Below are 27,401 nucleotides of genomic sequence, written 5' to 3' on the forward strand. Positions count from 1 at the left end.
AAGTCACACAGCACTGAAGAAAGCAAGCTACCTCTTCAATACTGAAGTTGTTTTAATCTAAAGGGAGAAAGAAAAAGAGGTCAGACTGAACAGTAACATGCAATGTTAAGAACATTTAATTACTTGAGCAGTTTCTTAAACCTTAGTTTAAGGCAAAGATCTGAGTTATGCGAGATAAAAACATTTTCTCAGTGATGTGAAGAGACATACAAATGCAAAGACTTCCAAAATAACTGCTTGTACAAAGAAGTCTAACTACTTTGTGCAAAATGCATAAAACCATATTTTAGCTATTTAGAAATCAAAGGAGTAGTTTGTTTTTTTAATAAGAAAACACCAATACATAACTGAAGCTCAGTTCCAAAGGACTGGAAGGCAGAGTCCTTTCGAATGCCAACCTTTCCATGGGTACATGTCCATTCCACTGAACACCTAGACTCCAATAATTTTGCCATTTGGCCAGCTGGATACGGTATTTCAACAAATACCTCAAGACCTCTCCTTCAGCTAATAAGAGACGCTAAACAGAAGCCAACACAGTGACTGTTCCACATGGGATGCACTTACAGTTGACTATGATCTGAACTAGAGACAGTTACTTTTGTTTGTACTTTACTTCAAGTGTGTGAGCAAAATGAGAATCGTTCTTTTTCGATTTTCACATTTCTGTTGGCACTATGTTCAAGTCTCTAGTTTATAAAAATGTAACAGCACAGTCTAAATTTAGCAGACGTACATGACTCAAGCATTGTTTTGCTTGCTTCACTGCTCCTTGCTCAAGCACAGAATTATCTTAACTATCAATGCCACATAATGGATCTATTTGAATCGGATCTTTCACTACTTATCAAAAAACTGAAGCAGAATCAAAACATTCTGAAGCAGACAATGCTGCTTCCAATGTTTCCAAGTAAAGAGAAGTAGACAAAGTAATGGAAATATGAATCACCTGCACTTGTTCAATTTTTAATTCCCATTCAAAATACCTTCCAAAAATATCAGTCATCTTTAACTATAACCTCCATTAACTAGCAGAGTTGTGTATTTAGTGCCCTTTACCTTAAGAAGCTTCTATCCTAAAATTAATTACCCTCTAGATTAAGATGCCTAATATTTGTAATCTTTCCTCACTCTATTAAAAAAACCTGAGCAGTATTTTATATTCATAAAGAGACTGGCTGATCCATATGTGCTGCAAATAGGTTCACTAGTATGACAACTTGTAAATTGAGGTTTTGGTTATTCACTGCAAAATTTGCAAGTGTTTAAGTAAACTGTTTACCTTCTTAGAAGTTCTTTGGGTGACAGGCCTGTGGTATCTATATCACTAAGGCTGTCACTGCTATCTGCAGTGTCTGAGCTGCTGTCTTTTTCTGATTTTTTATTCTTATGTTTTCCTTTGTTTTTCTGTTTTTTATGTTTCTTTTTCTGTAAAAAGAAGAGAAATAATCCCTTATTTCATTGTGAAAGACTTGGGTTTTCTGAAAGGCAACAACAGCAAAAAGTTGATTTCAGTGTAGACTCCAAGCTTAACTGAAACAGAACACTTAACAATGACTCTTTTCCACTACTCAGATGGAGCTAAAATATACCAAAATCATCCATTTCATCCCAAGCACTCAACCCCCCCAAGACTGAAGTTTCATTATTATTATTTGTATACAAGCCATGAATTATATGCAGTTCCCAGAATATGCCTGGCATCTTCAGCATACAACATTAAACTACCCACAATATTGCATCTGTAGTCACACTGTATATACACAAAAAGCAGTCACCCTAGTTCGATAATTTTCTGTTCTGAAGTTCAGGTTTCAAGATACCTGAGAAACTTAGTTGCTTAAGTTCTAGTCCCAGTATATCAATTTTCTACAACCTAGCATAATAAAAAACTTTGACTGGCAGATCAAAGAATCAATAAACTGTTTATTTAAATTAAATACCTTTTCCTTTTTGTGTTTGTGTTCTCTCTTAGTCTTGTGTTTCTCTCTGTTCTTCCTATGTTTTTCTTTCCTACTAGGCCCAGGAAAACCTGCTGGCACCACTACTTCTTGTTGCCAAGTAGGGCCTAAAGCACAAAGCAAATGCAGAAACAAACAAACAAACAAAAAGACAAAAATAAAGGTAATTTTATTATTAAATTCTATATTGCTTTTAATCTAATAGGATAGTTTAAGAAAACAAAAATAAAAAACACCTAAGCTTTCAAATGGAAATGAAATGTCTAAAACTCCTAACTGCAACCTTCCTACTGTAATTAGATGCCTTTGCAATCTGTTTTTAAAAGAAATTGCAAGGCTGGTCCTGTATTTTTGCTACAATTTTTTATCATTGCCTCTACAGAGCTACAACAAAATTGGTACACATGCAAAGAGGTTTCTGCTAGTGGATCATAGCATGGTAACAAAGCATTTGCTAATGCCAGTTTGACAATACAGGCATTTAAGAGGTAAAGTGCCTATTCACAAATGTTTTTTAAAGAGAAATATCATATCTCTTACATACAACTTCAATGTGCAGAATTTACACACTAGAGGTCTACAGAACCTACCAGAAGAAAAAGCTGGAGGCAACTTTGGTCCAAATTCCTCTGTTGCATCCAGTTCCTGCTTTGACGTAGGCAACAAAGAAGTGCCAGGATCAGTTGTAGCAGCCACATTTTCTATGAAAAAAACGAAAACTTCTTTATTTGAAAGGAAAATAAGGTAACGCTTTTTCCAAGAAGTGCTGAAGAAAGTTAAAGGAGGCTTTCTAAAAACCTCTAAGCAAGCAAATAAATCAGCATCCTATATCTCTGTGGACTGCTCTGGCCAACTGGATAGCTGACATTCTGAAACATGTCAACATACTGTGGTAGTTTTTTTTTTTCTTTTTAATCAAAATTGACCTTTTACGCTATACAATTTCTAATTACATATCAGTGCATGTGTTTGCTTTCATTTAGTAATACAGTACTACTTTTCCATTACTTAGAATGAATAGAAGACTCCACAAGATGTCTAAAGTTAATAAAGACTAGAAGTTAGATGTTAACAGAATCAACTGTGACAGTAAGTGGACAAAGTATTTCCATTGTAAGCTAAGTACATTGTACATTTTGTTAATTTAATGACATCCTGAAAACATGGGAACTTTTTACAGCTCGCTTATTAAATTTTACTAAGAAGTAGAGTAAAAGATTGGCCTTCTCCCTCTCTTGTGGAAGTATTCTGGCAACTTTTATAACTAGAATACAAATAAAATGCAACTTTTTGATGTCTTAGTAAAATTATTTCAACATATATTTGACTGGAATGTCAGTATTTAGAGAGTGAATTTAATTATCAAAGAAATGCAAGTTATTTATTTCTGAATTTGTCAAATATCTACCACAAGACAGTCATAATTTATCAATCTATCTTACAATTTATCATAGGTATAAAAGTTTCCCTGTATTTCTCAGTGAAGTATGCTCTAACATTAGATGTGTTGTTCCCCCTCACTGTTTAACAAGCATATTGCATAAGACTGTTTGCTTGTAAAATCTACACAAGAGACATGGCAACATAAATAACACTGTAACATGCAAAGCATTATTCAGTGCTGTATTATTCACATTTTCTACGCGCCCAGGTCCACCAATGCCAGATGATCTGCACAAGAGCACAGCACTGTCCTAGCAGTCGTGGAGTATTTGATTCATAAATGAAGCTTTTACAAGGTATTTATAAAAATGACATCCATTAAGTACTACCTTGTACATTAGATGAAGAACTGTCCGGTAGATCAACTTGCTTGGTGGTTTCTGAATCTATGACCGAAGTAGTTGGTTGCTGTTCTTCATCACTCTCTTCTTCAGAGGAAGATGATTTTTCATCTGAGGAACTCACAAAGATGGCCTTAAATAAGTCCATGGATGGTCTGCTTTCTTCTTCTTGATCCTTATCTTCATTAGCTACCTGCAAAACAGCATCGTAACAAACTATATTTAAACACTAAAGAAACTAACAATCTCTGGTAAGTAATAACTTCAAGCATGCTGACATGTATTTACAAAACACTCAAATATCACAATAGCTGTAAATATACAATCTTAGGAACTGCTAGTCCAAAATGTAAAACTCTGAAACGCTGCTAAACTAAGTTAATGTCCTGTAAAGGGTAGTGGAATTTGTGCTACACAGACAGTTGAAAATAGATCCCCAGGTATTATAAATTCTCATTAATTCAAACTTCAATTATACACTCCTAAATTTAAGCAAAAAGAAAACATCAACATACTTTGTCTCCCCAAAGTATGCACCCTCCTCCATTCAAAGCAGAAAAAAATATATTCTGTGCCTGTGAGCAAAGTGGGTGTAAGGGACTGAATTTAACTCCCAGACTGCTGAGCTACGTTTTTTCTTCTCTTAAGCTGCTACTTCAAGTATAAGTCATACTTGTTGTCCTTGTATGCTTTTGTTTTACATGTAAATGTTTTACATCTCAGAGTTATAACCTCAAAAGTCTTCAAAGTACAATCTCATGTCTTTGCTTATCCTGAGTTGGGTCTTCTGCAAACTGATCTGTATTACATCAATTCATATATTACCCAACCTTATTTCAGGGTTGTGAAGGTTTACAGCTATTCCCCTTTAAGTTCAAACACCGTTGTAAACTCGCCTCAGTCAGAAGGGTTTCGCTCGGCCCAGTTCCACATTCTTCTGTTGCTGGCACTGGTGGCTGCTGCTGAACATCAGCTTTTGATCTAGCAAGACTAATGAATTCGCTGATAGAATCTTTTTTCTCCTTCTCTTTATCTGACACATCCCATCTTGAAGGTTTCTTTGGTTCTAAAAACATCCCAAACATTCAAATCAGTTGCATGCCAAATTATCCTGCATTTCATGGCCTACTTCATTTTAAATTACTCTGCTTCTTCAGTATCGTTTGACATTTTTTAAATCTTTCTAATGAATATCTGACCTATAAAGGTGTTCTAGGTAGAAGAAATTAGCATAATATCACTGACTTCAGTTTTTATGTCACTGAATTTATTTTCAATTTCTTTGTTTGGGTTTTTTTAATTAAAAAAAAAAAAAATCTGGTGGGTAAGTTCTCCATGACAAAGATATGCTTTTTTTATACTATTATCTCATTTATAGCTAAATGAATAAAGTAACAACAAACTTACTGTTGAGACTGTTATTCTGTTGGATTTTTTCATTTGTTGCTTGAGTTACAGATGTGGTGGGCTCAGGCAGAGTTAAGAAATTAAACACAGAATACTTGTCTCGTTTCACTTTTGGTAACCCAACAATGGAAGAACTAGAGGGAAATAAAAATGTTTGTTGATTATTGTTTTCAACACAGAAAAGGCCTCAGATTACCTACAACAAGCTGAAACACCTACAGTAGTCCTTAAAATGCATACTATTTTGTCAGAGGTCACCATGTTTAATGAGGCAAATAAAAACATTAGGCAGTTCTATATCACATCTATTATGACACAAAAAGAAAACATCAAGCCAGATTTTCCACAAGCAAATGAAAAACTCAGAACTTTCAAAAAGTGTTAAAAATATCAGTATCAATCATCTTACTCAGGATATGGATCAGGAACATTAAATCTTTTACACAACAGCTTTTCAGGATGCCATTCAAATTTGTCTCTTGTGAGTTTGCCAAACATCTTCATCTTCACAGCAGTTTCCTTATCATCAGTATCATTCTGAAACAGTCAAACATTTATAGCTGCTAAATAAGTAACAACTTACTGAACTGGCTATTACTGTTGTAAGACTTAAGAACAGGACAGAAACATAAATATTTAAGTGTAGTTTAACAAATCACTGCTTTGTATGCAGTGAGTGTTTTCAGAAGTTTGCTAAACAGAAGGGCAACAAAACATTGACATTATATCTACAAAAGAGTTTTAAAGAAAAAGAATTCTGAAAGTCAGGTTTAAGGCAGCAACTGCAGCTCCAACGTGCTAGAAGACTGTAAACAACATATACCTCCTGGTCCCGAGGAACTTCGACTTTGTCAACATCATCTTCATATTTGGCCCGGGTAAATCTGGATGACAATGCTGAATTTGAGGATTTGTAGAACATTGCTGCACGGAAGAATTCCTCTTGTTCTCTTCCTCGCTCCCATTCTGTCATACTCTGGTCTAAATAATGCTCCAATGTATCTACTATAAGATAAGGACAGAAATGCTTAGCAGGTCCAACTCTTTTCAAACAAAAAATAAAATAAGCAAGTATCTTTGCAAGTATTTAATGAGTATTTAGTTTAAGGATAGTATTAATCTCAACTGTGTTATTCCTTGATAAGCGGAGGTAGTTTTTCAAGATAGCAAGAATGACAGCATTTGCCAAATGCACGATAGATATTTTAAATAATTTTACTTGCAATGCTGACTCCTTACTCATTGCCCTCTAAGGAATGTTCAAAATACTTAATGTATTTAATAGGTGTTTAAAACAAAAAATATAATCCAAAGCTTTATCAAATAACTAGAACACAGAACAAAAAACTTAACCAGTGAGTAAACCTGGCCAGGCTTTGGTAACTTCAAGGGGCTTTCTGGTTTATAAAGTGCCCACTGATAAATACAGAATTTGGACACAGGTTTTTGTAAACAACACAGACCCTGTTTAAAGCAACAGGTTCACATTTGCTCCCAGGAGGAATAGGAAATAACACTAGCCAAGCAAAGACACTCTTACAAACAGAATTTTAATCATTCAAGTTACTTAAATATTTCTCCATTTTCATCATTATGACTAAGGAGGCACTTACAGTCATAAGAGGATACTCAGTTTTACACAGGGAAAAATCCAGTCCTGAACAGAGGAACTGTTCAGGGTTCAAAGCTCAAGTAGTCTGTCCCAATGCGGTAACCAGAAGAGGCTACTGACCAGGAAATCTTTTTTCATATAGTGAAAAGGATTATTTAAAAAAATCGTAAAATAACAAAACCAGGTTTTCTACCTGACACTACACCCTTTCCGCTGCAAAACTTTGCTGGTGCCCTTTATCTTCTTCCCCAATAGCCCCTTTGTATTTTAAAATTTAAAAACCCTTATTTTTTTTTATTTTAAGACAATCTAGATTCACCTGCTGCTGCTGATCTCCCTAGATCAGATTTCAGCTTTTTATGCCTTACAGAAAAATTGCAGTACTGGGGAACTCACCACAAGGCATCATAAGTACCTGGTTTAACGCAAGATACACCACAGTATCATTTAATAGCAAAAACCTAAACAAAATGGAAGGAGATTGAAACAACACAAATAGAGCAGATGAACAGGCTTGGATTTTTTTTTTTTTTGAGTAAGAACTCTGCATGTATGCTGTGATTTTACAGCCACAACTTTTTCTGAGAAGAATGTAAGTGACAGTGGCAGTTTGAGTATCCAAAGGACATGTAATACAAGCTTTGACAAGTGTAAACTACTTCATTCACTTTAGGGTCCTTATCTCTTCTGGAAATTAAGGGTATGGGCTTTCTTTTGATTTTTCTGTCGTTCTACTGTGATCCAATAATCTTTCTGCCTTTATAGGATCTGTCAGTTTTACTCCTCAAAGAGAAACAAACTGAATGAAAATGCTTGTTCCATGCGTAGTTTATGGTACTGACCAAAGCTGAAGTCTACTTTGGCAAATGAAAGAAGGGAAACCCAGGCAATTAAATAGAACTTCACTTCTGCTACAGCATAAAAGTATGAAATGTAATGCCTAAAATCAAGTCTTGCTGACACTTAAATTACTGAGCAGTTTTCTTGAAGTCAACACAATTAAATATCAGTAAAAATTTCTTTTAATATTGGCCCTAAAAAGAAGTAGAGCGAGAAATGCTGTGGAATTCAGGAAAAGAACTCATAGTGAACATAAAATGCATCAGGGGAAAACAAGGGGGAAAAAAGAAAAGAAAAAATAAGTAAATCAAGAAATATTTTTTTCAGAAAAAAATTAAAATGTTACGATTAATCTTTTGGTTACCTTTTTCTCCTTGTTTGAGACTTTTCACAAAACTTTCGTATCTTTTTTGTTTTTCTGGATTTCTTGCAAATGGTTTGAAGTCACTAGAACCAGCATTTGCTAACTGCCCCCCCAATAACATTTGCCATTTGTGAGAAGCATCATCTGGGGAGGCTGGCTGGAATCTGCTATTTCGTGACTGCTGAGGCAATATTTTTGCTTTCATTTGTTGTTCAGATGCTTGTTTCACTTCTTTGAGTCTTTCTCTGTCTTTCTCAGACAGATACTCCAAAACAGAAGGAGCCGGACCTAAAACCAAAGAAAGCAGTTAAGAGATAAATAGAAATGAAAAATTACTGCCACTTTAGTGAAGGAAAAAAGCCTACCACTATGCATATACATTCAGAGAAAATGCTCTTAAGCAGCAATAAACAGTATAATGCCAGAGATGGCAGATAAAAAATTGACCACTACTGCATCTTTTATGCTATTTACCACATATTTACATGTTACTGTGTAAACTTTACTATTGTAGATACAAATGCGAACCACATTTACAAATTACCTTTTTAGTGAATTTGAATGTATTTCAGTGCAACCTCATTTCACAGGGAGAAAAACCCCAAACTCACAGCCTACTATATTCCAAATTCATAATAAGGCCACCAAAAAAAGAAGAAAAAAAACCAAACAACACAACAAAACACAATCCCACACATACTTTTCAACTTTAAAAGATTTAAGTAAATGAAAACAGAGACAGATACGTCAACAATTCAGCTGTTGAGATGAAACTGAACAGTGATAAGGTATTCTAGCTAAGCCAACTAGATTTAGTATGTTTATATTAGAAAATAGTGTTCAAAGCTAGACCAAATTTTTACTGCTATATAAACAAACAGGGGACCTGAAACACAAGCAGAGGTGTGGTCACATATATCAATACCTTTTAGACCAGTCTCTCCTAGTCGTTCCCTCCTCTGAGATGCATTCAAAGCATGCCTGCTTTGTTGTGTTGTATCACTCTCAAGTTTTCCAGTTGATTCCTCTAATGCCTTCCGTAAATGGTAGTTTTCATTCCCAGCTGCTATCACAGGTCGAAAGTAATGGACTGGTCTGTAATTTCGTGGCAGGTCAGGTGGTGGATAAATCTTGGTGGGGGGACGACAAAACAAAAATCCACTGAGAGAGATACAACTTTGTATTTAACGCTTACAAATGTTTCAGAAAAAGTCACCTCAATCTAAAAATTCCTCAATTTACATCTTAGCAGTAGAAACAGATATTACAAGCTACTGATTCTTTTAGACCCAGTCAGTAAGTGGCATTGTAATACAAACTTTGGGAACAAACTGTTATATTGTTAATATGTAATGATTATGAAAAATAGGAAGACATGCACATCAAGCCGCAGCAAAATTAACAAGAGTCTTAATACGTATTGCTTTTATTTGAGAAAATGCTCAATTGGTATTGCTTAATAATTACATTTTTTTAAAACAGAAGTCACGATTTGATCAATTAATTGGACTATTGAGTACTTCTGTGCTTACTGTATTTTAATGTCTTTCAAAGGCCTTTTCCCCCATGTTCTTCATTCAAGCTGTTACTTCAAAGGTTATCCCTGTGCCTCCTATACGATGCAATTTTATATACCATGCAAACATTCTTCTTTTCTTCATTAGAAATTGTCACACAATTCTGTTTGTCATTCTAGTTTATGCAAATATATATGGCATAAATGATGCAAACCTGAGAACAGGGCTAACAAATTAACTTGTCACCAAAATAGTGAAGTGGATGAAGCATGGAGCCCGATTTTTACAGAAAACTGAATGTTACATCTGAAAGATCTAGAAGCAAAAGATGTAAATTTTTTTATTTCAAACTTAAACCATTCCTCCAACTTTACGCCAAATAACAGTTGATAGTGTGGAAGGCATTTGTTCAAAGCCAGTACATAGGCAAAGTTTAAATTCATCCAGTAGTCTGACAAATTTTAGGTTTGCATTGAGTACCCTCCAATGCTGTAATTTTGCTCATTCAGCAATCTTTATTGCTGACCAGAACTTTTATTTCTAAGAAAATAAAAACCATAAAGCAACAGTAAAGTCCGTACAGCTCACATATCAATTTGCTGATGTTATTCTCAATACAAAAATATCAGTATCTGCTTACCTTGCTTGGAGTTGATGATTTTGATGCCAAGGAAAAACCATCCAAGATTTTGCCTATATATTTAACTTCTCTTTCAGACCCTACAAAATGACCATAGAATTGGTCAGTATTTAAGACAGGTATGTTTGGCAAAAAGTGTTTTTTCTGAATATTTTCCATTTTTCAGTATATTTTATGGAGCATAATTGCAGTTGTCTTCATTGCCTTTCATTTAAAATTAAGGGTTCTGAATCTGGATTAGTATTATAGAGCTAAAAAACTACTACCAGAGAGATTGCTGTAAGATGAACGTGGCTAATAGCGATGCAACAGTATCACTACTGTGCATAGCTAACATCATGAGTACCATTAATTGTGTACAACTCACATCAGCGGGTACTCTAGAAATCACTACAGTATTTTACGCACTTAAGAGTTGCACTAAAAACAAAGTGGTATCAAGAGAAAATTTACAAATGTTATTTGAAAATACACAAGTATATCTAAAAAAAAAAAAATTCTCTTTGCAAGTGTTGGGTCATATTTTGTAGCCATGATTCACAATCATTCGTTTCATTCAGTGGAATTGAATGTTGTAACTCACAAAGCAGCACATATTGTCCTTTTAAAAATATAATTTGGGGGTTTAATCTACATTGGGATTAGTAGAGGACTTTGGAAATTATTTCCAGATTTGGACACTTCCAATATAGGAGGAAGACTAGATGAAGTTTCAGGTATCAGGGCTAGAACATACCAGTCCACTGAAAATTAAAATATTTGGAAAATAGAGACTACACTTACGTCATTTTTTTTTCCCCCAATACAAGTTACACTAGCTCTTTAGACAGAACTACAGTTCTTACTTTTTTTTGATTTATACTGCTTAGGCGCTGTCCAGCCATACAAGCCATCTCCAGGTTCCTCATCTTTTAGAACTGTATCATATTTTGACAGTGTTTCAGTTGCATAAATATCATCATCTTCCTCCTCTAAAGCTCCTACACCAAAAGCCTAAAATATATTTTAAATTAGAATAATGAGAACTCAAAAGTGTAAAAATAATACTTTTAAGTCACATGTCAGAACACATCTACATGTATATTTATCCATCTATAAGATGTCCATACATATATATACTGGGAAAAATGTACAGCTCCACAAAAAAAGTGCTACCAACTAGTGAAAAAAAAAACCCCAAACACCTCACCGAATACAAAAGCAAACATATTCCACTCCCTTGGCAGGGATGGTCTGTACAGGATGAGGACAGCAGCCTAGTTCCACAAGGTAACATTTGCAGTCTGACTAAGAGCAGGTTAAGTTCTCAAAAGGAAAAAAAATGTAAGTTGGCATGAAAATTACACAACTATAATTCCCAGAAATATAAGTTGACAGTGCTTCTACATAAGAACTACAAATACCATGGAAGGAAGCAAAAATCTCTAGCTGATAGATTCTGAAAGTAAAAATGACAAAAAATTGTAAACTAAAAACATACTGAATATTAATTTCTCTAAGTAACACAAGAATTTTCTCCACCCAACTATTCAGAGTGAGGTATTTTATAGTTCTCTTTAACAGTATCAATAAGTGAAGGCATTTAAGAGTTCTAAGGATTTACCCACATCTTAAGTAAAAAACAAAAAAAAATCGTGTTCTCAAACCACACTTAAGATTTCTTACAATAACCCTACAATGACTAGGTGTCTTCCACAGAACAAAACACAATGTCTTTAGCTTTTACTGCACTAATAATAAAATGCATTAAAAAATGTCCTTACCTGACCCGTAATACCTAGTTTTCTTCCTTTACTGTGTCTCAGATCACCAAGTAAATTGTTTGTGTCTTCAGAACCACCTGTGAAAAGATTCAGGTGTTCTTTTCCAGATACACCAAACAAAGCTTGTGAGGGGTCCAAACCCTTATAGCCAAGTCCATGGACATTCTCTTTTGGAGTCAAATCTACAGGCATTACATCTTTTGGCGCAAATGTCACGTTCTCTGGCTGGTATTCATCCTCGTCATCCTTGTACAAAATAAAAGTATATAACAGCAAATATGACTAAAAGTTTTGTATGTTGAGCTCTTACATCGTTTACTTAACATGAGACTAGGCAAGTTTGCATTTCCTAAATTATACATGAAAATATGTATGAACTACACCTGCTTAGGTAGCAAAAGAATAAATTTAGTTACATTAAAACCTTTCTTCACAATAAGCATAAGAAGTATTTATGAATACTTTTAACAAAACTTGCAACTGCATGTTAAAACACTGTTCAAGGACATCAAAGAAGTTTTTTTTAAAACATGTTAGCACACATTCTTACGTAGGTCAAACAATAACTTTTGCCTGTTCAATACCTCAGAACCCTCAGACAGTCCAGGCGGTAACGCGCAACCATATACTTTCACGGCAGGGTCTGTAAGAGACATAATAGCATTATATTAAACAACAATTCTTTATTAAATTTCTCTAAGATCAAAGAAACAGACCAAGTAAAAGGAGTTTTTAAAATGAACTTTCTAATCAGTCTATGAATGCTAACTTTCTGTTAAGGAGTTCAGGAGCTTCACTGAACTTACCAGGTTTCTGCCTGCGTGGCTTTCTTTTGAGTCGTGGTCCAATTCCTTGTCCTTCTTTCCAGCCCATTTTTCTTAACAGTTCAACCCCAATTGTTATTCTAAGAAAACAAAAGGGAAAAAAAAAATTACCTCAAATCACATCTTTAATATTTATTAAGAAATAATATACATACATACCATTTGAAATTATGTTTTTATACCCCACTTTAAAATAAAATCTCAATGTATCATCATTTGCATATACACTACATCCCAGTTTGTTAATGTTTACTTGGTACAAGTCTGCACATACGAAACAAAAATCCAGGTGAAGGCCACTTAGAAAGTGTACCACTGCAGATCTTCCAGTCTCTTTCATGGATTACTGTGGTCAAACATTACTTTTCTAACCAATACAACACTTCTAAGTGAAATGAATTGTTTGGTTAACTTTTATTTAAATTTACTTACTTTGATGGTCCTATTAAATCATCAAATGCGGTGGTTCCTGGAATGGCAGCAACTACTCCTGCAATCTGTCTAGCTTTCTCTTTTATTCTGTCTTTAGCTTTGGATGCAAAATCATCAGTGGTTGTAATATCTTTTGGTGCTATCCCAAATTCACTAAGATCCTGGAAAATAGAGACAAAATGGAAAAATTTAGATTAAAAATATGTTTTCCTCAAATGCTTACTTACTATAATGGTAAAGGAAAGAAAACAGGATATGACCCTCATATTGGCTAAATTTTTCAAGCCATTTATACAGTTGCTTTTTCAATAACTTGAATGATCATATTTAAACAGCTTCAAAAGTATTTGTATTTTCTGATAGAGAAAGTGATCACTTCATTCATTCACATTCACTTCCTTAGTGAATCTATGAAACATCCTATAGGACCTAGCAGTATAACACTGTGTATGAGAAGTAATTTTAAAGTTACTTCCATTTTTGCTATTTAAAGTTCTTTAGGTGATTTCACTGTGTGAAAAACCTGCTGTCATGGCAACTACTTCCAAAAGATTTGTATTCCTTTCTAAATTTACCTCTTCATCCATGAAGTCTTCTGGTCCAAGAATGGTTCTGTCTGCTCTCTTCTGCCGTGATGATACAAAAGCTGAAGGAGTCCATCCTTTAAAGAAAGTAAATATCTAAGTAAAGTACTGTAAACTGCAACATAATATTTGAAAACAGTTCAAACGTTACAACCTTACACCTTAAGGATACATCAAGGGAACATCTATAAAACCGCAGTCCAAAAACTCAAGGGGAAATAACTTCAACAACACTGTTTCAACTATTTACAGTATAATGAATAGCAGCAAAAAAAATGCTTAATGACAATTAATTTGTTTTCAGTAACATTAAATTATGGTAATCAATTAACCCTTCCCAGAAGACAGAAAAATATCTAACCTTCCTTTGTGCCAACAGTGTTAAAGTAACCAGCAGAGAAACCACCAGTAAACGCTCCATGGAAACGCTGATATCGTCCCTTAGCATCTTTAACAGTCTGTTCTTGAAGAGGAACTGGCTTTTTAATTCGTTCACCTACAATCAGATAAATCGGACACTAAGTCACAACACTGGATAAAGAATGGACTCTCCACTTGCTCCAGACACCATTTCTTCCCTGCAATTAAGAAGCGGATCAAACAGTAGCCACCCTGAAGTGGAAAGCATCAGCAGTTTACATTTATTCCCACCCTACTTTAAATATTTGTATACACTGTTGATGTACACTGCTAAAGTAAAAGCAGTAAGTGTTCAGATAGAAATCCTAAATTCTAACACATTCTGAAAACACTTCTTTTTTTTTCCTGTGAAAGGACACTTTTAGTTGTTAAGTATGCAAGACCCCTGACAGGATTTCATCACTTAAGTAATTGTCTTGAGAAATTACACCACATCAGAAGTGTCCAAAACTGAAACAAAACACAAAAGCTATCGACTTTGACATAAACATTTGCACCTTTTTAACAATATTTCTATGAATTAAGTGGCACAGACTCAGGAGTCACAGCTGTACAGAAGTCCTTGGATGATGCCGAGTCCATCTCATAAATATAAGTGTAGGACGTTCACATTAGTAAACCTGCATACACTTGAGCTCTTATATTTGAACTCTACTTCTTTTTGAGGCTTGGCGAAAGGACACAAAACACAGACAGACCCCCCAGCTCCAACCAGAACAGTGCCGGCACAAACCCTGGGGTACCCCAGGCCGACACCCGCATGCTGGAAAGCCGGTGTAGTGCTGAGAGAACCTTTTTACACTCCCGTCGCGGGAAGCCTGCCTTCCGTTCCCGGACTGTTTTACTCCGTGGCACCTCACCCAGGGCCGGCGCCAGCACCCCTCTCGCAGGCCAGCACGACTGCCAAGGCAGCCTCTACGCCCCACTGCAGCAGGAGAAGGGGGAGGCAGGTCTGCGCCGGGCCCACATGCCGCAGCTTTCCCGAAGTGAAGGCCGTAAGGAGGCGGACAGCAGCTCCGGACCAGACCGGGCGGGCCCTCCAGGACACCCCGGCCCCAGCGCCTCACGCCGAGCTGCCTCCTGGCCCGCGCTGCTCCCCAGCGCCCGCCGCAACGCATGACGGAGGTACCGAGGAGAAGCAGGCGAGCTCCCTGGGGGTCCCTTACCCTCCTGCAGGCGCTGCAGCGCGGTCCCATAGCTCACCAGCTCCTCCTCCTCACTGTCACTCGACTCCGCCGCCGCCATCTTGCCGCGACGGCGAGTCGCGCAGGACACAGCTGCGTCACGTGAGGGAGGCGGAGCGCCACCGCCTGCGCTGGGGCGGGCCCGCCCCCCCGGCCGGCGGCGGGAGGAAGGGGAGGTGCGGCAAGGCCGCTCGCCCCGGTCCTCTCCTCAGCGACCGCGTTTGCGCCCCGCCGGCCGCGGGCCTGGCCGCCCAGCGCGGTGCGGTAGCGAGGACCCCTCTCGGTCCCTGTCGCGGAGGGTATTTCCTGCGGGGAGCTACGGTAAAGCGGGGCGGGCACGGCGGTGACCGGAGCCTGCCCTGGCCGCGCGGGGTCCCTCCTGCGCACCCGGCGTCGGTTTAAGAGGTCACAAAACCCGGCATTTTCAGTGACTCCGGCCAGCCCTGTCGGCCCGGAGAACTCTGTGAAGAAATGTGGAAAATGCTACCGTCTTCTGCACCAAATCAATGGTCCGAAATGATGTTTGGTGTCTTTAAAAATCAATAACGGCAGAAAATGTCAAATGGCCATCCCATCAACTACCTTGAAACATCTAATACACCAAGCCCACTCCCAACATGCCTCCGGACTACAGGCCAGGAAAAGGACAGCAAAAATTCTGTGAAACATATTTTATCTAAATCAAGGTGTAAAGCAGACTCCAGCCTGAATCAATATGACTAAGGGAGGTGTGGATTTAATTGAATTACAGTTTTTAGCAGATATATGGCAAAATTTGGTTAACCACGTTGTTTTACGAGTTATTAAAAAAGAATGTGCACAGGAATCAGCACAGAAGTCTCTCCATTCAAACCTTTACTAAAAGAGCTTTATCCCTCCACATTTTCAAGTATCTCTGCACCTCTTTGGGGAGTCTTGTATCATGAGAGAAACTTTTACTGAATATACTTTATACAAAGACCACGTAAGAACCAGTAAGTACTCACCGGTAAGACCCAAGCGTTCAAAATTTGGATTTTAATTTTGTGGCTTTCCACAGTGTTATCCATGAGAAACTCATTTGTTGATTTTGATTAATTTGATTTCTCAAGCTTACATTTTACTTTAATAGTCAGATTCACTAGAAGCACAATGTATTATTAAAAAAACAAGCAAAAAACCCAAATCACTGCAAACCCAAACAAAAAAACCACTTCATTTTGTGCTAGATTCTATCAATCCACAACTTCTGTAAGCAAGTATCAGCAGTTTCTTGAAATCCTTGAAAATAAATCACAACACAGTCTTGAGAAATTCCTGCCCTTAACAGATAAGACTTCTGCAAGTTTAGTGGCATATTCTCTAAACCAGTATTGGTGTTTGTTTGCATACACAGAACTGGTTTCTTTCAAAGTGAAACTACACGAGTTTCATGTGGTTTCAGGTTTCCATAGGAAATATTTACACAGTTCCATGCAAATAGGGAGTACTCTGTTTAATTTAGGTCTCTAATTCACTTAAAACCAATATAGTAGAAGCCACAGACATTTATCTACATGCATTATCTTTTCTCATCATTACTAATTAGTAAGCAGTTAGCTAGAACATATAGTGGCAAAATGAGTTGTTAGCACAGTTGCTGTTTCTCTTTGTTTAGGAAATAATTGGTTCTGAATAGTCAATTCTATGTGACTTTGATTTAACACAGAGGCTTAAATAAACCTTTTTTGCACATTGTTAACACAAAATCTTTTGAGTGTCTTGTCTGTTATGTTCAAAGAGTTGGGGTAATCAAATATTGAAGTTTTTTTCCCTTTAAGGCTTTTATCAGGTTAGAATTACTTTTGCATCCCAGTGGTATTTCCTTCTCCATGGTAAACTCCATCTCCTGTTTACAATTGTTAAAGCAGGTGACAATTGCTATTTGTAGCTGTTAAACAAGACAATAATTCCAGTGTCTTTTGATAATTCTGATGAAACTAAAATATTAGTAGGTCTGGATAGCTTACGTTTCAAATAAATTTTTTACAGTCATTTGGCTGGTGAAAAAAAAAAAAATCAACATTTTTGAATGAAAGCTCAAATACTTGCCAGTACATATAAGGCTGAAATTGAGCCCCCAAGCCATAGATGGACTTCAGGCTTTAATTTTCCAATACATTTTCAACATCTGTTTTTGAATTAGTGCATCAAGAAGGTCGACCATGAAAGCGTCTTCCTATATCTTTTGTTACATTCTTTAAAACCAGTTCCTCAAATAGATAACTTCTTGTTGATTAGTTTTAAGTTATGTGAGTCACTGGAACTTCAGACTAAAAGCAGCATAATCGATATATAAAAGAAGGAAGCAAAAATTTGATTCATTTACAGGGGTGTTAAAAATATGTTAAGAAAAAAGGAAAACATAAGTACAGGAAGTATAAAAATACAATATTAAATACACTACCTTTTTATTTTTCAAAACACAGCAAAAAGAGAGAGACAGCTTGACTTCATCTCTGCCTTATCTTGCGTTCAATGGGAATATTCCCCCAAATATTTTTCCTGCCAACACCTGGCTAGTGTATCAGTTGACAAAACAAGACACAGGAAGTACAAACCCTGAGGCATTGTTTTAGCTTCTACAAAGTGCTAATTTTCATTTTTTAAAACAATGAATAAAATAAAGAGATAACAAATATTGTCCTTAAGTACACAGATTTTTATCTATGGATCTCAGCTAAAGGCAAGGCATTATCTGGGAAAAGTGGTGATGATTTTGCCCATGTTTGGCCTTACGTTCTTAATTCCCACTGAAACTGCAATGTCTTGTTTTCAATATGATCTCACAGCAGAATAGGCAAAGCATATTAGCTATTCAATAGTAAATGGGATTTTTTTTTTAGTGAAGATAAAGCTGCAGTTAACATGTGCCCCACACTATTAACTTGAAGAAGCAGCAGTGAAATGCTGCACCTATAGCCAATCATATCATGGCCATCCAAAGCCCTTATACTGAGTTTGTGTACCATTTTTATACCGTTTTGCTATCACTCAGTAAATTTCTTGGTAAGGAAACCTTCTACTGGCACTTCTTACTTGCAGTTCCTGTCTGGTCACTTTTCAATTCATCTGTCATAAAATGCAGAAGAACTTCTTTTGTTTATGAAAACACCTTCCCATTCCTTACTCTCAAACGTTTCTAACTTGAAAATACCGTACATCTTGTAAAGTTGTAACAGTCTCAAAGCAGATTCACATCACTATTGCTACTGTGCCCCCACACCCTGTTTTTACCATTCTCAATCTCTTTTTTTCCCCCAAATACATATTTGGGAAGGGGGGGGGGGGGGGGTCAACCTATGATCCCTTTTCCTCTCTCCCCACCTAAAACTTCCCTACAGTAGCCAGACATTTGCTCATTAAGAACTGCAATCTTCAGAAATAAAGGATGATGCTAACTTGACTCACTCACTGCAGTTGAATTCATTGACCATAAAACTATAGGCTGTCAGGGTTACTGACAAAATCTTTTTGTCTTTCCTCTCAGAGCAGAAGTTTAATATTCAAAGCCACCAACAATAGGAGAAGAAATAGGTAACCATGTGTCAGGTTCAGAATTCAAGAATCTACCTTGAGAAACAGCAGGAGTTGATGCATACTTCTCCCTTCATACAGTAACATTCAAACGCGCTTTTGCTGATAAGCCTCTGTGTCTCTCTGAGACAAAAGCTGTCTTTGCGGCACCTGTTACCATCCTGTAACCGCAAGGTCTGTAAAAATCACAAAAAAGAAACATTCTCTTTCCAGAGAGCAGCACCTGTCCTTACTAAGTCAAAGCAGATTCATATCTTCAGTATGTAACAGTGCATCAACACATGTCCCAGCAGGAAATGAATTTCCCAAACTGAGACCATTTCCTACTGGCCAAAGAGAAGACTAAAGATGGAATTTAATATATTCACATATTTTTTTAAGATGGGGGAGGGTGAAAAGGACAGGATTGACTGAGCAAGTGGAGTGACATAAACATAACAGAAATACGGCACATAATGTGTACATGTACATACATATCCTATATACTATCGTGTGTCTGTGGTAAGGCTATCCAAATTCTGGTCCCTCTTACCTTTACTATTGTGGGACAAAATCTGGGACAACTCAAGCTCTGCCATTCTGTGCCTGTTTTCAGTGTGGTCATTGTTTGGATCACCTGGCTGGTTTATCTGTGAAGATGCACAAAGCCAGATAGCACCGAGTTCTGTAAAACAAAGAGATTTGATGCAGAGATAAGATTCATTGCTTCAATTTCAGTACTTTAGGCACAACATACTGATCTTCTTTGGATGCAAATTGTTAAGCATTTGATGCTTTCTCAGAGATAGTGCCATGTCCAGTGCGATAGATCACTGAATTTACTTTCTTCTAATATTAAATATCAACCAAACATCTGCATCTATACACGCCTTTTTCTGAGCGCATGTGTTCCAGATTCCTAGCCTGTTATTACTCAATCTTTACAATGCAGCAAACTAAACTTTCTGATTAATATCAGAATAATCTCAGTGAGAAACTGAGAAAGTCTGCAGTATGAACGCACCTCTATTTAGGAATTCTAATAGCAATCAAAAAGCTACTGGAGACAAGATGTTTAAACAACTGGTGAGAAGAGCAGGGACATGGTTTTTTGAGGGTAAATCAGGTTTTGGAATGTTCTAAGCTGCAATTTACATTCCAGGGTCAGCGAGCACTCCTACCCAGTCATTACACAGCTCAGCCCTAGCTACCGAGACCATAAAATCAACGTGTGCCTTTCGCAAAAAAGCATATTCACCATATGCAGGCAAAACTTACAGTGGCTTATTTAAGAAAGATTATATCAGTCCTAATGCAGTCATGATGAAGTACCCGTTATCCAAGCGAGGGGAAGGCACAGTCGAACCTGGCAGTTGTGAGAGTGTTGGGTGATACACCCAGGACACTAAAGATGGGGGAGGAAGCCTGCAAGAGCTATCTTGGACTCTCCTGAATTTGCTGTAGAAATTTGCCATGTGTAGCACTGCTGACTTTGTTTTATTCAAAGAATCCACCAGCAATGAAGAAGGGCTGCGTTTTGTCACGAAGATATGTTAGAAGTTATTTTTGGTATTGTACTCTGCAGAAACTTCTGCAAATTTGTGTTTTACACATAAGCATGATAATAGTCACTCGTCCTGTTGTTAACTATCTGACCCTTTGGCTACAGACTCCTAGGGCTTTATTTGGAGTAATAGCTGTAGTCTTTCCACGAGATCAGTTTTCAATAAATCCAGTGAAAGCAGCGCAAACTCCCAAGATGGTCACATTAATACTGTTTTAATTGCCAGATTGTATCAGCATGGCCTATGCTGGCAAATTACTAATTTATCTCTCATTTACATAAACTAATTTATATGTATTGCATTGGAGTTTCACACTGATCTTGCAAGATTTCAATTTTTAAATCCTTTTTAATTTGGCAGGTAAGTCCATTTTGTAATAGCATAAAAAAATAATTTAAAACATTTTTTACACCCTCTAAATAGAAATTGGAGCAAGTTAAACTACTTTCCCACTTTTACCTATTCTATTTAACATATAATTGGATACCTTCATCCAGTATCTTTAGAATTATTGAAAAAAAGGAAAAAGTACTGGGGCGAGAGTGAACAAAATCAGAGCAAAATCCAGCTGACTTCAAGAGAGACAGCAGCAGATCTTTGGATCCCAATTTCTGAGTTGCTGACTCTAGTCTTCTTCCTTAAAAACAGGCAGCAGACACACAGTTTAACCGGACTGCTCTGCATAACTCTCTGGAGACGCTGGTGTTTTCAAAGAAAGTTTCAGTTAAGGATGTAATTCCAAAGATATTTTTCCTTTGATAAAAAACCGTTGTCTCTGCAGATTTTTTCCTGACACAACTACACCATACTTCTAAGAAAGATGAAAAAAGAGAAAGGGCGGGGAGGGGGAAGACAAGTTTGGTAACATCGATTTAAGTATTTTGCTGTGTTGCATCTTTAAATGCTAAATGCCCACATAACTCTGTAGGTTAGGCCTGGCTAGTAATAGGAACCAATATTGGCAATTTCCTTACACGAGTGTCCAATAACAACATTTGCGAAACCGGTTACACAATGGAATATTTCAAAGACAGGAGGTTTTCAGTGCGAACACTGCAGATTTTTGCAATGCTGAGGTTGTTCCCACAGCGGTTTCCCCGGGCCGGGGCCAGCCCTGCCTTTCACCGAGATACCGTTGCCCTTATCAGGGACCAGGGCCGGAGCCCCCCCAGCCCCCTGGGCTTTGGGATCTCTCCCAGGACCCTGCCCTCCCCCAGCTAAGGGTGCGGGCGCTCGGGCCTCCTCGCGGGCCGGGGGAAGAGGCCAAGCCTGCGAGCCGTGCCGGCAGCCCCACACGCACCCCAAAGCCCATTGCTGAGGCGCGATGTGGCCGTGCGGGGCCTGGGCACCGCCCCGGTAATCCTCCCCGCTGCGAGGGGCACCCCTGGGTTTGGGGAGCACCCCTCTCGGAGGAATGAGCCCGCGCTGAGGGGCAGCCACCCCCAGGAAACCTCATCTCTCCGAGGCGGGCCCCGGGGAAAGCTAGCGGAGACCCCACGGTGCCGGCGGGGCCCGCCCCGGGCGGCCACCCCCAGGGTCTGTCGGCAGGCACGGCGGCAGGGGGAGGCCGTGGGGAAGCGGCAAGAAACGAGCGGTCCCTTCGGGGCGGCCAGCCAGACTCCGCCACGCTTCAGCGGAGCGGGGAGCACAGCCGGAGGGCCGGGGAGGGGCGGGCTGAGCCGCCGCCGCGCAGCGGGGCGCCGGGCTCCGCTTCCACTCAGTCACAGCTACCGCCTGTCTCCGGACGAGGGGCACCTCACCCGCCCCGCCGGGGACTGCCCGGCCGCGGAGCTTCCACGGGGAGCGGCCCGGGTGTCGCGGCAAAGACCTCGCCAGGGCCATCCGCCAGCGCGGCGGAGGGAGAGCGCTGTGGGGCGGGGCAGCTCCTCCCCGCCACCGCCGGAGGTGGAGCCGGGCGGCGCCGTGGGGCAGCGCCGACGTTTCCCGCAGGGTCGCAGCTCCCCGCAGTAGCGTCCGCCTCGCAGAAGCAGCGGAGGGACGGCTGGCTCGCCCGGCGATGACAGACGCCCTGCCGCCCCGCGGCTGCCAGGCGGCGGAGCCGGCGGAGGACGGCTACTTTCGGAAGGTGGGAGGCGCGGCGGCCGGCTCCGGGGCGGTGGGCTGTGTGCCCGGTGAGCGCTGTGCCCGGGGCAGCCGCCCCCGCGGGCGCTTCGGGTTTGGCGGTCCCCTGTCCGTCCAGCGGTGACGGGCTGCTTTCTGCTGGCGGAGCGTCGTGAGCTCCGTCCCTGGGCAGCCCGCGGCGGGGAGCCGCCTCGGGGGGCGGGGGGGAAGGAGGCGAGATGGGGACTTCGATGGGGATCGATGGGGACCTCGGCTCTGGCTGAGCGCGTCTGCCTGGCCAGAGGCCGGGCTCCGGCTGGGGGTACGCGTTGAGCTGGCGGCGGCGCGGACGGGCGGGGCGCTCCGCGGGTACCGGGCGGCCGCCACCGGCGCGACCCTCCGCTGTCCCTGGGCCAGGCTTCACCTTGCAGGACAGGAGCACTCATACCTCTACAAAATGAGTGAAATTCCACCTTCTTTTTTTTTTTCCTGTGCTCTTTCCTGTTCGCTCCTCACTGCGTCTTCTCGCTCGCTTGCTCTCTAGTAAATTGCCTTCTGTACCTGTAAGAAAGTTTACTGGAGTAAGGCAATGAAATTAACAGGCTCGTTAGGAAGTTTTTAATGAACATCTGCCCTAATTACTTTTCAGACTGAGTGGGCGGCTTATGCCATTACCTGCACCTGAGTTCTTTCTGCACAACAGTAATTATAGTTAAGTATCGCCTGTAATGCAGCCCTGTGGGCTTCTGTGAACTTCACCGGAGGTAAAGGGCAGTAAGTGCCGTTTTCGGGGAGCTTTGATTCAGCCTTCCCTCGCTGTTTTTAAGTTCTCTGTGCCTGTAACTTTTGTTGATGGGCTTCAGATAGGGGTGTAGCTACACGGGGGTTTCGGTGTAGATTCTGGATCTGAGACCATAGACTGTTTATGGAGAAAAAAAAGAAGCCTCATACATCAGGTTGTTGCTGCTCACCTCTGCACAAAAATATCACTACGATGCACTTCAGCTACCACGTGGATTAGACGGTAGGGAGGCACATATGCTTTGCTCTGTTGTCCTCTTTACAGGCTGTCCGATTTTTGCCCCCAGTGTTCACCAAATTCATAAGCCTGCAGGAGTTTAAGCAGCAATATTGCTCTTTAGCAGAGAAACTGTTTGCAGCTGAAAAGAGCAAAGTTTTACCTGTGCCAGCCATGCTGCAAGGAATCAATACTGCCGTATAAGTAACTAGACAGACTGAAACAAAACTTTGATGCAATCTGGTCTGGTTTCTTCATTTGAGTAATCGTACTATAATATTTGGTGAGTAATCACTTCTTTCTTAGTAGTCCATAGCAGGAAATCATGAAGTGTGGCAAAGTTGTAATTATTTAGAGTTTTCACAGCTATGTTTTCTATAGTATGGGATGCTCGTAGGCTGCCTTGAGGCACATTAGTAAAAAGGTTGACTTTTCATGAACTTGTCAAGTTCATTAAGTTAGATAAATCAACTCTTCCACCTATTTGTTTTTACTGATGGGGACTAACTGAAGTTTAATAGCCAAGTTGTGCTTCATAAGTCATAAGAGGAGCACATCTTCTGCACTCAGACTTGCTAAAGGACTGAGTTTACTTTCAATTAAGTTGTTGTATGTTAGGGTTAAGTTCACTGAAACAGCATTAGATCAGTGTAAACCCCATATCCTGGACAGGAATGAAGTTTTTCTCATATATGAAAATACTGTAAGATCAATTTTATACCTAATCATAAGCATCCTTCCCACTTTTGAATTACTTATGTCTTAAAGCACTAGAAGATGGATATGAATCTGATATTAAATCTGGGTGAGCCAGTGTTGCAGTGGAACATTCTTCCCTCTGTTCACTCAGATCTTTGAAAGGTTCATCCAGCTCATAAGCATCTTTTATTAAAGTTGTAGACTTCAGATCAGGCTAGATGCTCAAAGCCTTCTGTCCCTAAAAGTTAGATGTAAGCAGGAAACCAGTATTCCTTGTTATACATTAGTTGAATGGTCTCAAAGATCAGAGCTTTCATTCTGACTCAGTAGTTCTAGGAGAAGGGGGGAGGGAAAAAAAAAAAAAAACAACCAAAACCCAAAACAATCACAGTCCTGGAATCTTGAACAGATACGAGCTGTGAACCCAAGGAGGTGCTTTGGCCATAGTATCTTTAGGCCTTACGTGTTCATCTGAGTGGTACGCTAGGTGATTTCATGTAACTGAAACTAGTGATTGGGCTGTTCATGTGCGTCCATGGGTCTTCCCACCCCCCTCTGAGTTCCTTTGTATTGCTTTCCCCTCCCCTTTTAAATCACAGTACTTTTTGTTTCCCTGAAAGGATTTGAGGGTTGGTTTACCAGTTTTGTTGGTGCAGAATCACATCAATTTTCAAGGCTAGTCCTCATGTTTTTAGATCAAAAGACATTTACTTAATTGACCTTTTTATTCTATAAGCTGTGGAGCAAGGTGAAAACACTTGCTTTGTATCAGTCCTGCTCACAAAAGGGTTTCCAAGCACTATTTACACAGTGAGGTTGCCTTCCATACTTTGCAAGAATATTGTGCACAATGAAATTTTATAATGAGAAAAATTGAGCAGTTCATACAATATCCATTTGTTTTAGACTCTTGATGTTTTCTTTTGATGAATGGATTACTGTGGGAAGTATGCTCAAAAGTTTGTATAGTGCCCTTTTGTGTATTATGCTTTTTGAAGTCTTAAATACACCATACCAGAAGACAACCCTCAGTATCCCCAAGATGCAATATGTAAAGCAACTTATTTACTTAATTCTTGTTTAGTGCTTTTTTTTTCCTGTAGGGAGGAGGGCCTGTAAAACTATGACTGGCTCTATGTAAAGGGCCATGACCAGAAATGGGGAAACAGATGCACAATCCTGTTTCCTGCTTTGACTTCTGTTGCCACGCTAGAAAGTTAGGCTTGCTGTGACACTGCCAGGTGAGTCTGAGATGTGATGGGTGGCAGCTACTGCTGTGCACTTGCACCATTCCTCAGACTCCCTCTCTCCATTTGCTTCCAGTGATCTCAGAGCTGCTCTGCAGGGACCTTTTCCTCTTTCCTTTACCCCATCTCTGTCTATTATCTCCTTTTTCCCCATGGCAAAGGCCTGTCATATTTATACAGGCAAAATTAAATTTTCTTTAAACCTGTAAGATGCTTTGAGCTGGCTTGGATGTTGCTTCCCCCCCCCCCAATACCTAGTTTTAAGGAAATTACCTGTGCAGCCACACAGGATATATGCAACTCTGTCAATGTTGCCCCTGTTCCCTTCCCCTTATATCTCCCCTCCAAAACAGCCCTCTTCAACCACTTGATTAGCTGCAACCAAACTTGTGAGAAGGATTTTAGTTTTAAAAACAAAACAAACAACAACAAAAAAATCCTTGCTGGTGTCCTGAAGAGGATATGGCAAAGTGGAAGAAGCGCCTTACTTTCCATCAAAAAGATGATGGAGCTTCTGTCTAGAAGTTTTTACTTTCTGGGAAGGTAACGCACCAGGAAACTGGTTCTGCTACTGTTTTGTTTGTCTCAGCCATCACATGCGGATGGCTTAGTTCAGTATGTTCCATGGTACATTGCCAGGGCAAACTGTACCTGTACTCCTGGGTGGTGTGAGTGCTCTGGGACCATCAGCTTCATGCCTTGACCTCCTCTGTGCAGAGTTCCACATTCTTTCACTATTACTGGCAGCAACCTGTGAATCAACCATGCGTATCCTGCACATCCATCCAAATTCTGCCCCCAGTCTTTCTTCCCTATGAAAGAGTCTGTGGTCAGCAGAAAATAGTGACAAAACTAATGATAACAGCAAAGAACAATTTGTTTTAAAAGTAGAGCAAGGCATTTAGACAGGAAGGATTTTTCAACAGACCAATAGTAATTAAAGCAGGTCTGTCCTCGTGTGCAGCTTTGCTTATGTGAGATGCTTCTCCCACCTCTGGGGAAGTTATTCTTTAAGCCTGCCATGGCTCTGTGGATTGCTTGGCCTCTCAGACCTCTTCCTGGTTTTTTAGTTACTTTTAAATTCTTGTGGGAGAAACAGCTCTCTTTTTTTAAGCTGTTCTCCCTTTCTTTTTCTTTTCTTTTTTCATTACAGCACACCACCCCACTTAACCAGTAAGTTTTCACAAAGTAAATGTCCCCAAAACACATCAATATACAGAACTCAGGATATTTATAAAGTAGTACTCATCCAGTCATAGGATCCAACGCTTGCATGGTGATCTATGAGTAGGGCTATGCCTGCCCTGGTTTTCTGTGGTGGGGTTTTTTTTTGGGGTGGGTAGGAGCAGAGCAAGGAAGAGATACCTAGCAAGCTCTTTCTACTATATCTTTCCTATCTTGGTTTACTGCTTTGTAACACCTTATGCAAACAGTAACTTTTCAAATTCCCTAATCAGTCAGGAAGTTGCAATAAATAATAAGAAAAAGCCATAGTTCATTTTCCAAGGTTACCTTTTCTGTAGCTCTCCAAGCATCTGCTGGTACAGCACTAAGCATCCCATCTTCAAGTTGGTTGTTTTGGATAGCAGTCCATTGTGCTACATAGAGGCAGAGCAGTAGGACAGCTAGCTTAATGAATCTTTAGATTCTGATCAGCTTAATGAAGATACTTATTTTCTTTTCTCTTCCCTTTCTTAAAGCTTTGGCTTCATCTGTGAGGCTAGATACTTACCATACAGACCAAGCTGATGATTCAGAAAGAAAGACGATATATATTAGTCCTCCCTGTCAGGGGAAAAGGCTAAAAACAGAAAACAGGCAGTTCCATAAGTGAAGCACCAGGCTGAAAATGATGACAGGTATGGTAACCAGCTCGTGAATCAGCACTTCCCTAATTAGCGCTCTCTCCTTCCCCTCCTTAGCTTTTGGGATTTCTTCTGCAGGG

At 39.6% G+C, this 27,401-nt stretch overlaps 2 protein-coding genes across 5 annotated transcripts in view; one reads left to right on the forward strand and one right to left on the reverse strand.

Annotated features, from left to right (window-relative positions):
* On the reverse strand, positions 1-27,303 carry GPATCH1 (G-patch domain containing 1). 4 transcript variants are annotated; one of them, XM_050904323.1, is made up of 24 exons: positions 27,189-27,303; positions 26,969-27,054; positions 26,108-26,207; positions 22,941-23,053; positions 19,420-19,551; positions 14,090-14,224; positions 13,720-13,805; positions 13,145-13,305; positions 12,695-12,792; positions 12,473-12,531; positions 11,889-12,134; positions 10,971-11,118; positions 10,126-10,205; positions 8,894-9,098; positions 7,969-8,256; positions 5,976-6,157; positions 5,562-5,689; positions 5,153-5,286; positions 4,642-4,811; positions 3,734-3,938; positions 2,552-2,662; positions 1,944-2,068; positions 1,283-1,428; positions 1-57 (listed from the first exon to the last, which is right to left on the reverse strand). In XM_050904323.1, the coding sequence occupies exons 5-24, from the start codon at positions 19,463-19,465 to the stop codon at positions 36-38; spliced, it is 2,775 nt and encodes a 924-aa protein (XP_050760280.1). In that variant the 5' UTR covers positions 19,466-19,551; positions 22,941-23,053; positions 26,108-26,207; positions 26,969-27,054; positions 27,189-27,303; the 3' UTR covers positions 1-35. The 4 variants fall into 4 exon arrangements, with proteins under 4 accessions (XP_050760280.1, XP_050760279.1, XP_050760281.1 ...); XM_050904322.1 differs by having other exon boundaries at positions 26,108-26,268; XM_050904324.1 differs by having other exon boundaries at positions 26,108-26,280.
* Positions 22,391-27,401, forward strand: part of RHPN2 (rhophilin Rho GTPase binding protein 2) — a 31,304-nt gene continuing 26,293 nt past the window's right edge. Inside the window, exon 1 of the mRNA XM_050904325.1 lies at positions 22,391-22,517. Within this exon, the coding sequence (XP_050760282.1) occupies positions 22,449-22,517 (69 nt within the window). The 5' untranslated portion in view covers positions 22,391-22,448. The remainder of the gene's footprint in view (positions 22,518-27,401) is intronic.

The sequence above is a fragment of the Gymnogyps californianus genome, chromosome 12 (genome assembly GCF_018139145.2).
Source record: "Gymnogyps californianus isolate 813 chromosome 12, ASM1813914v2, whole genome shotgun sequence".
NCBI classification, from domain to species: domain Eukaryota; kingdom Metazoa; phylum Chordata; class Aves; order Accipitriformes; family Cathartidae; genus Gymnogyps; species Gymnogyps californianus.

What these genes read in the sequence shown, in the direction of transcription:
- GPATCH1 (XM_050904320.1), bottom strand. Translation starts at nt 15,393, where the DNA reads ATGGCGGCGGCGGAGTCGAGTGACAGTGAGGAGGAGGAGCTGGTGAGC. An exon ending in AAGTTCCTCGGGACCAGGAG is followed by an intron (nt 5,690 to 5,975) that starts GTATATGTTGTT and finishes TGACTGTTTCAG; the next exon opens with AATGATACTGATGATAAGGA. An exon ending in ACAGAATAACAGTCTCAACA is followed by an intron (nt 4,812 to 5,152) that starts GTAAGTTTGTTG and finishes GGATGTTTTTAG; the next exon opens with AACCAAAGAAACCTTCAAGA.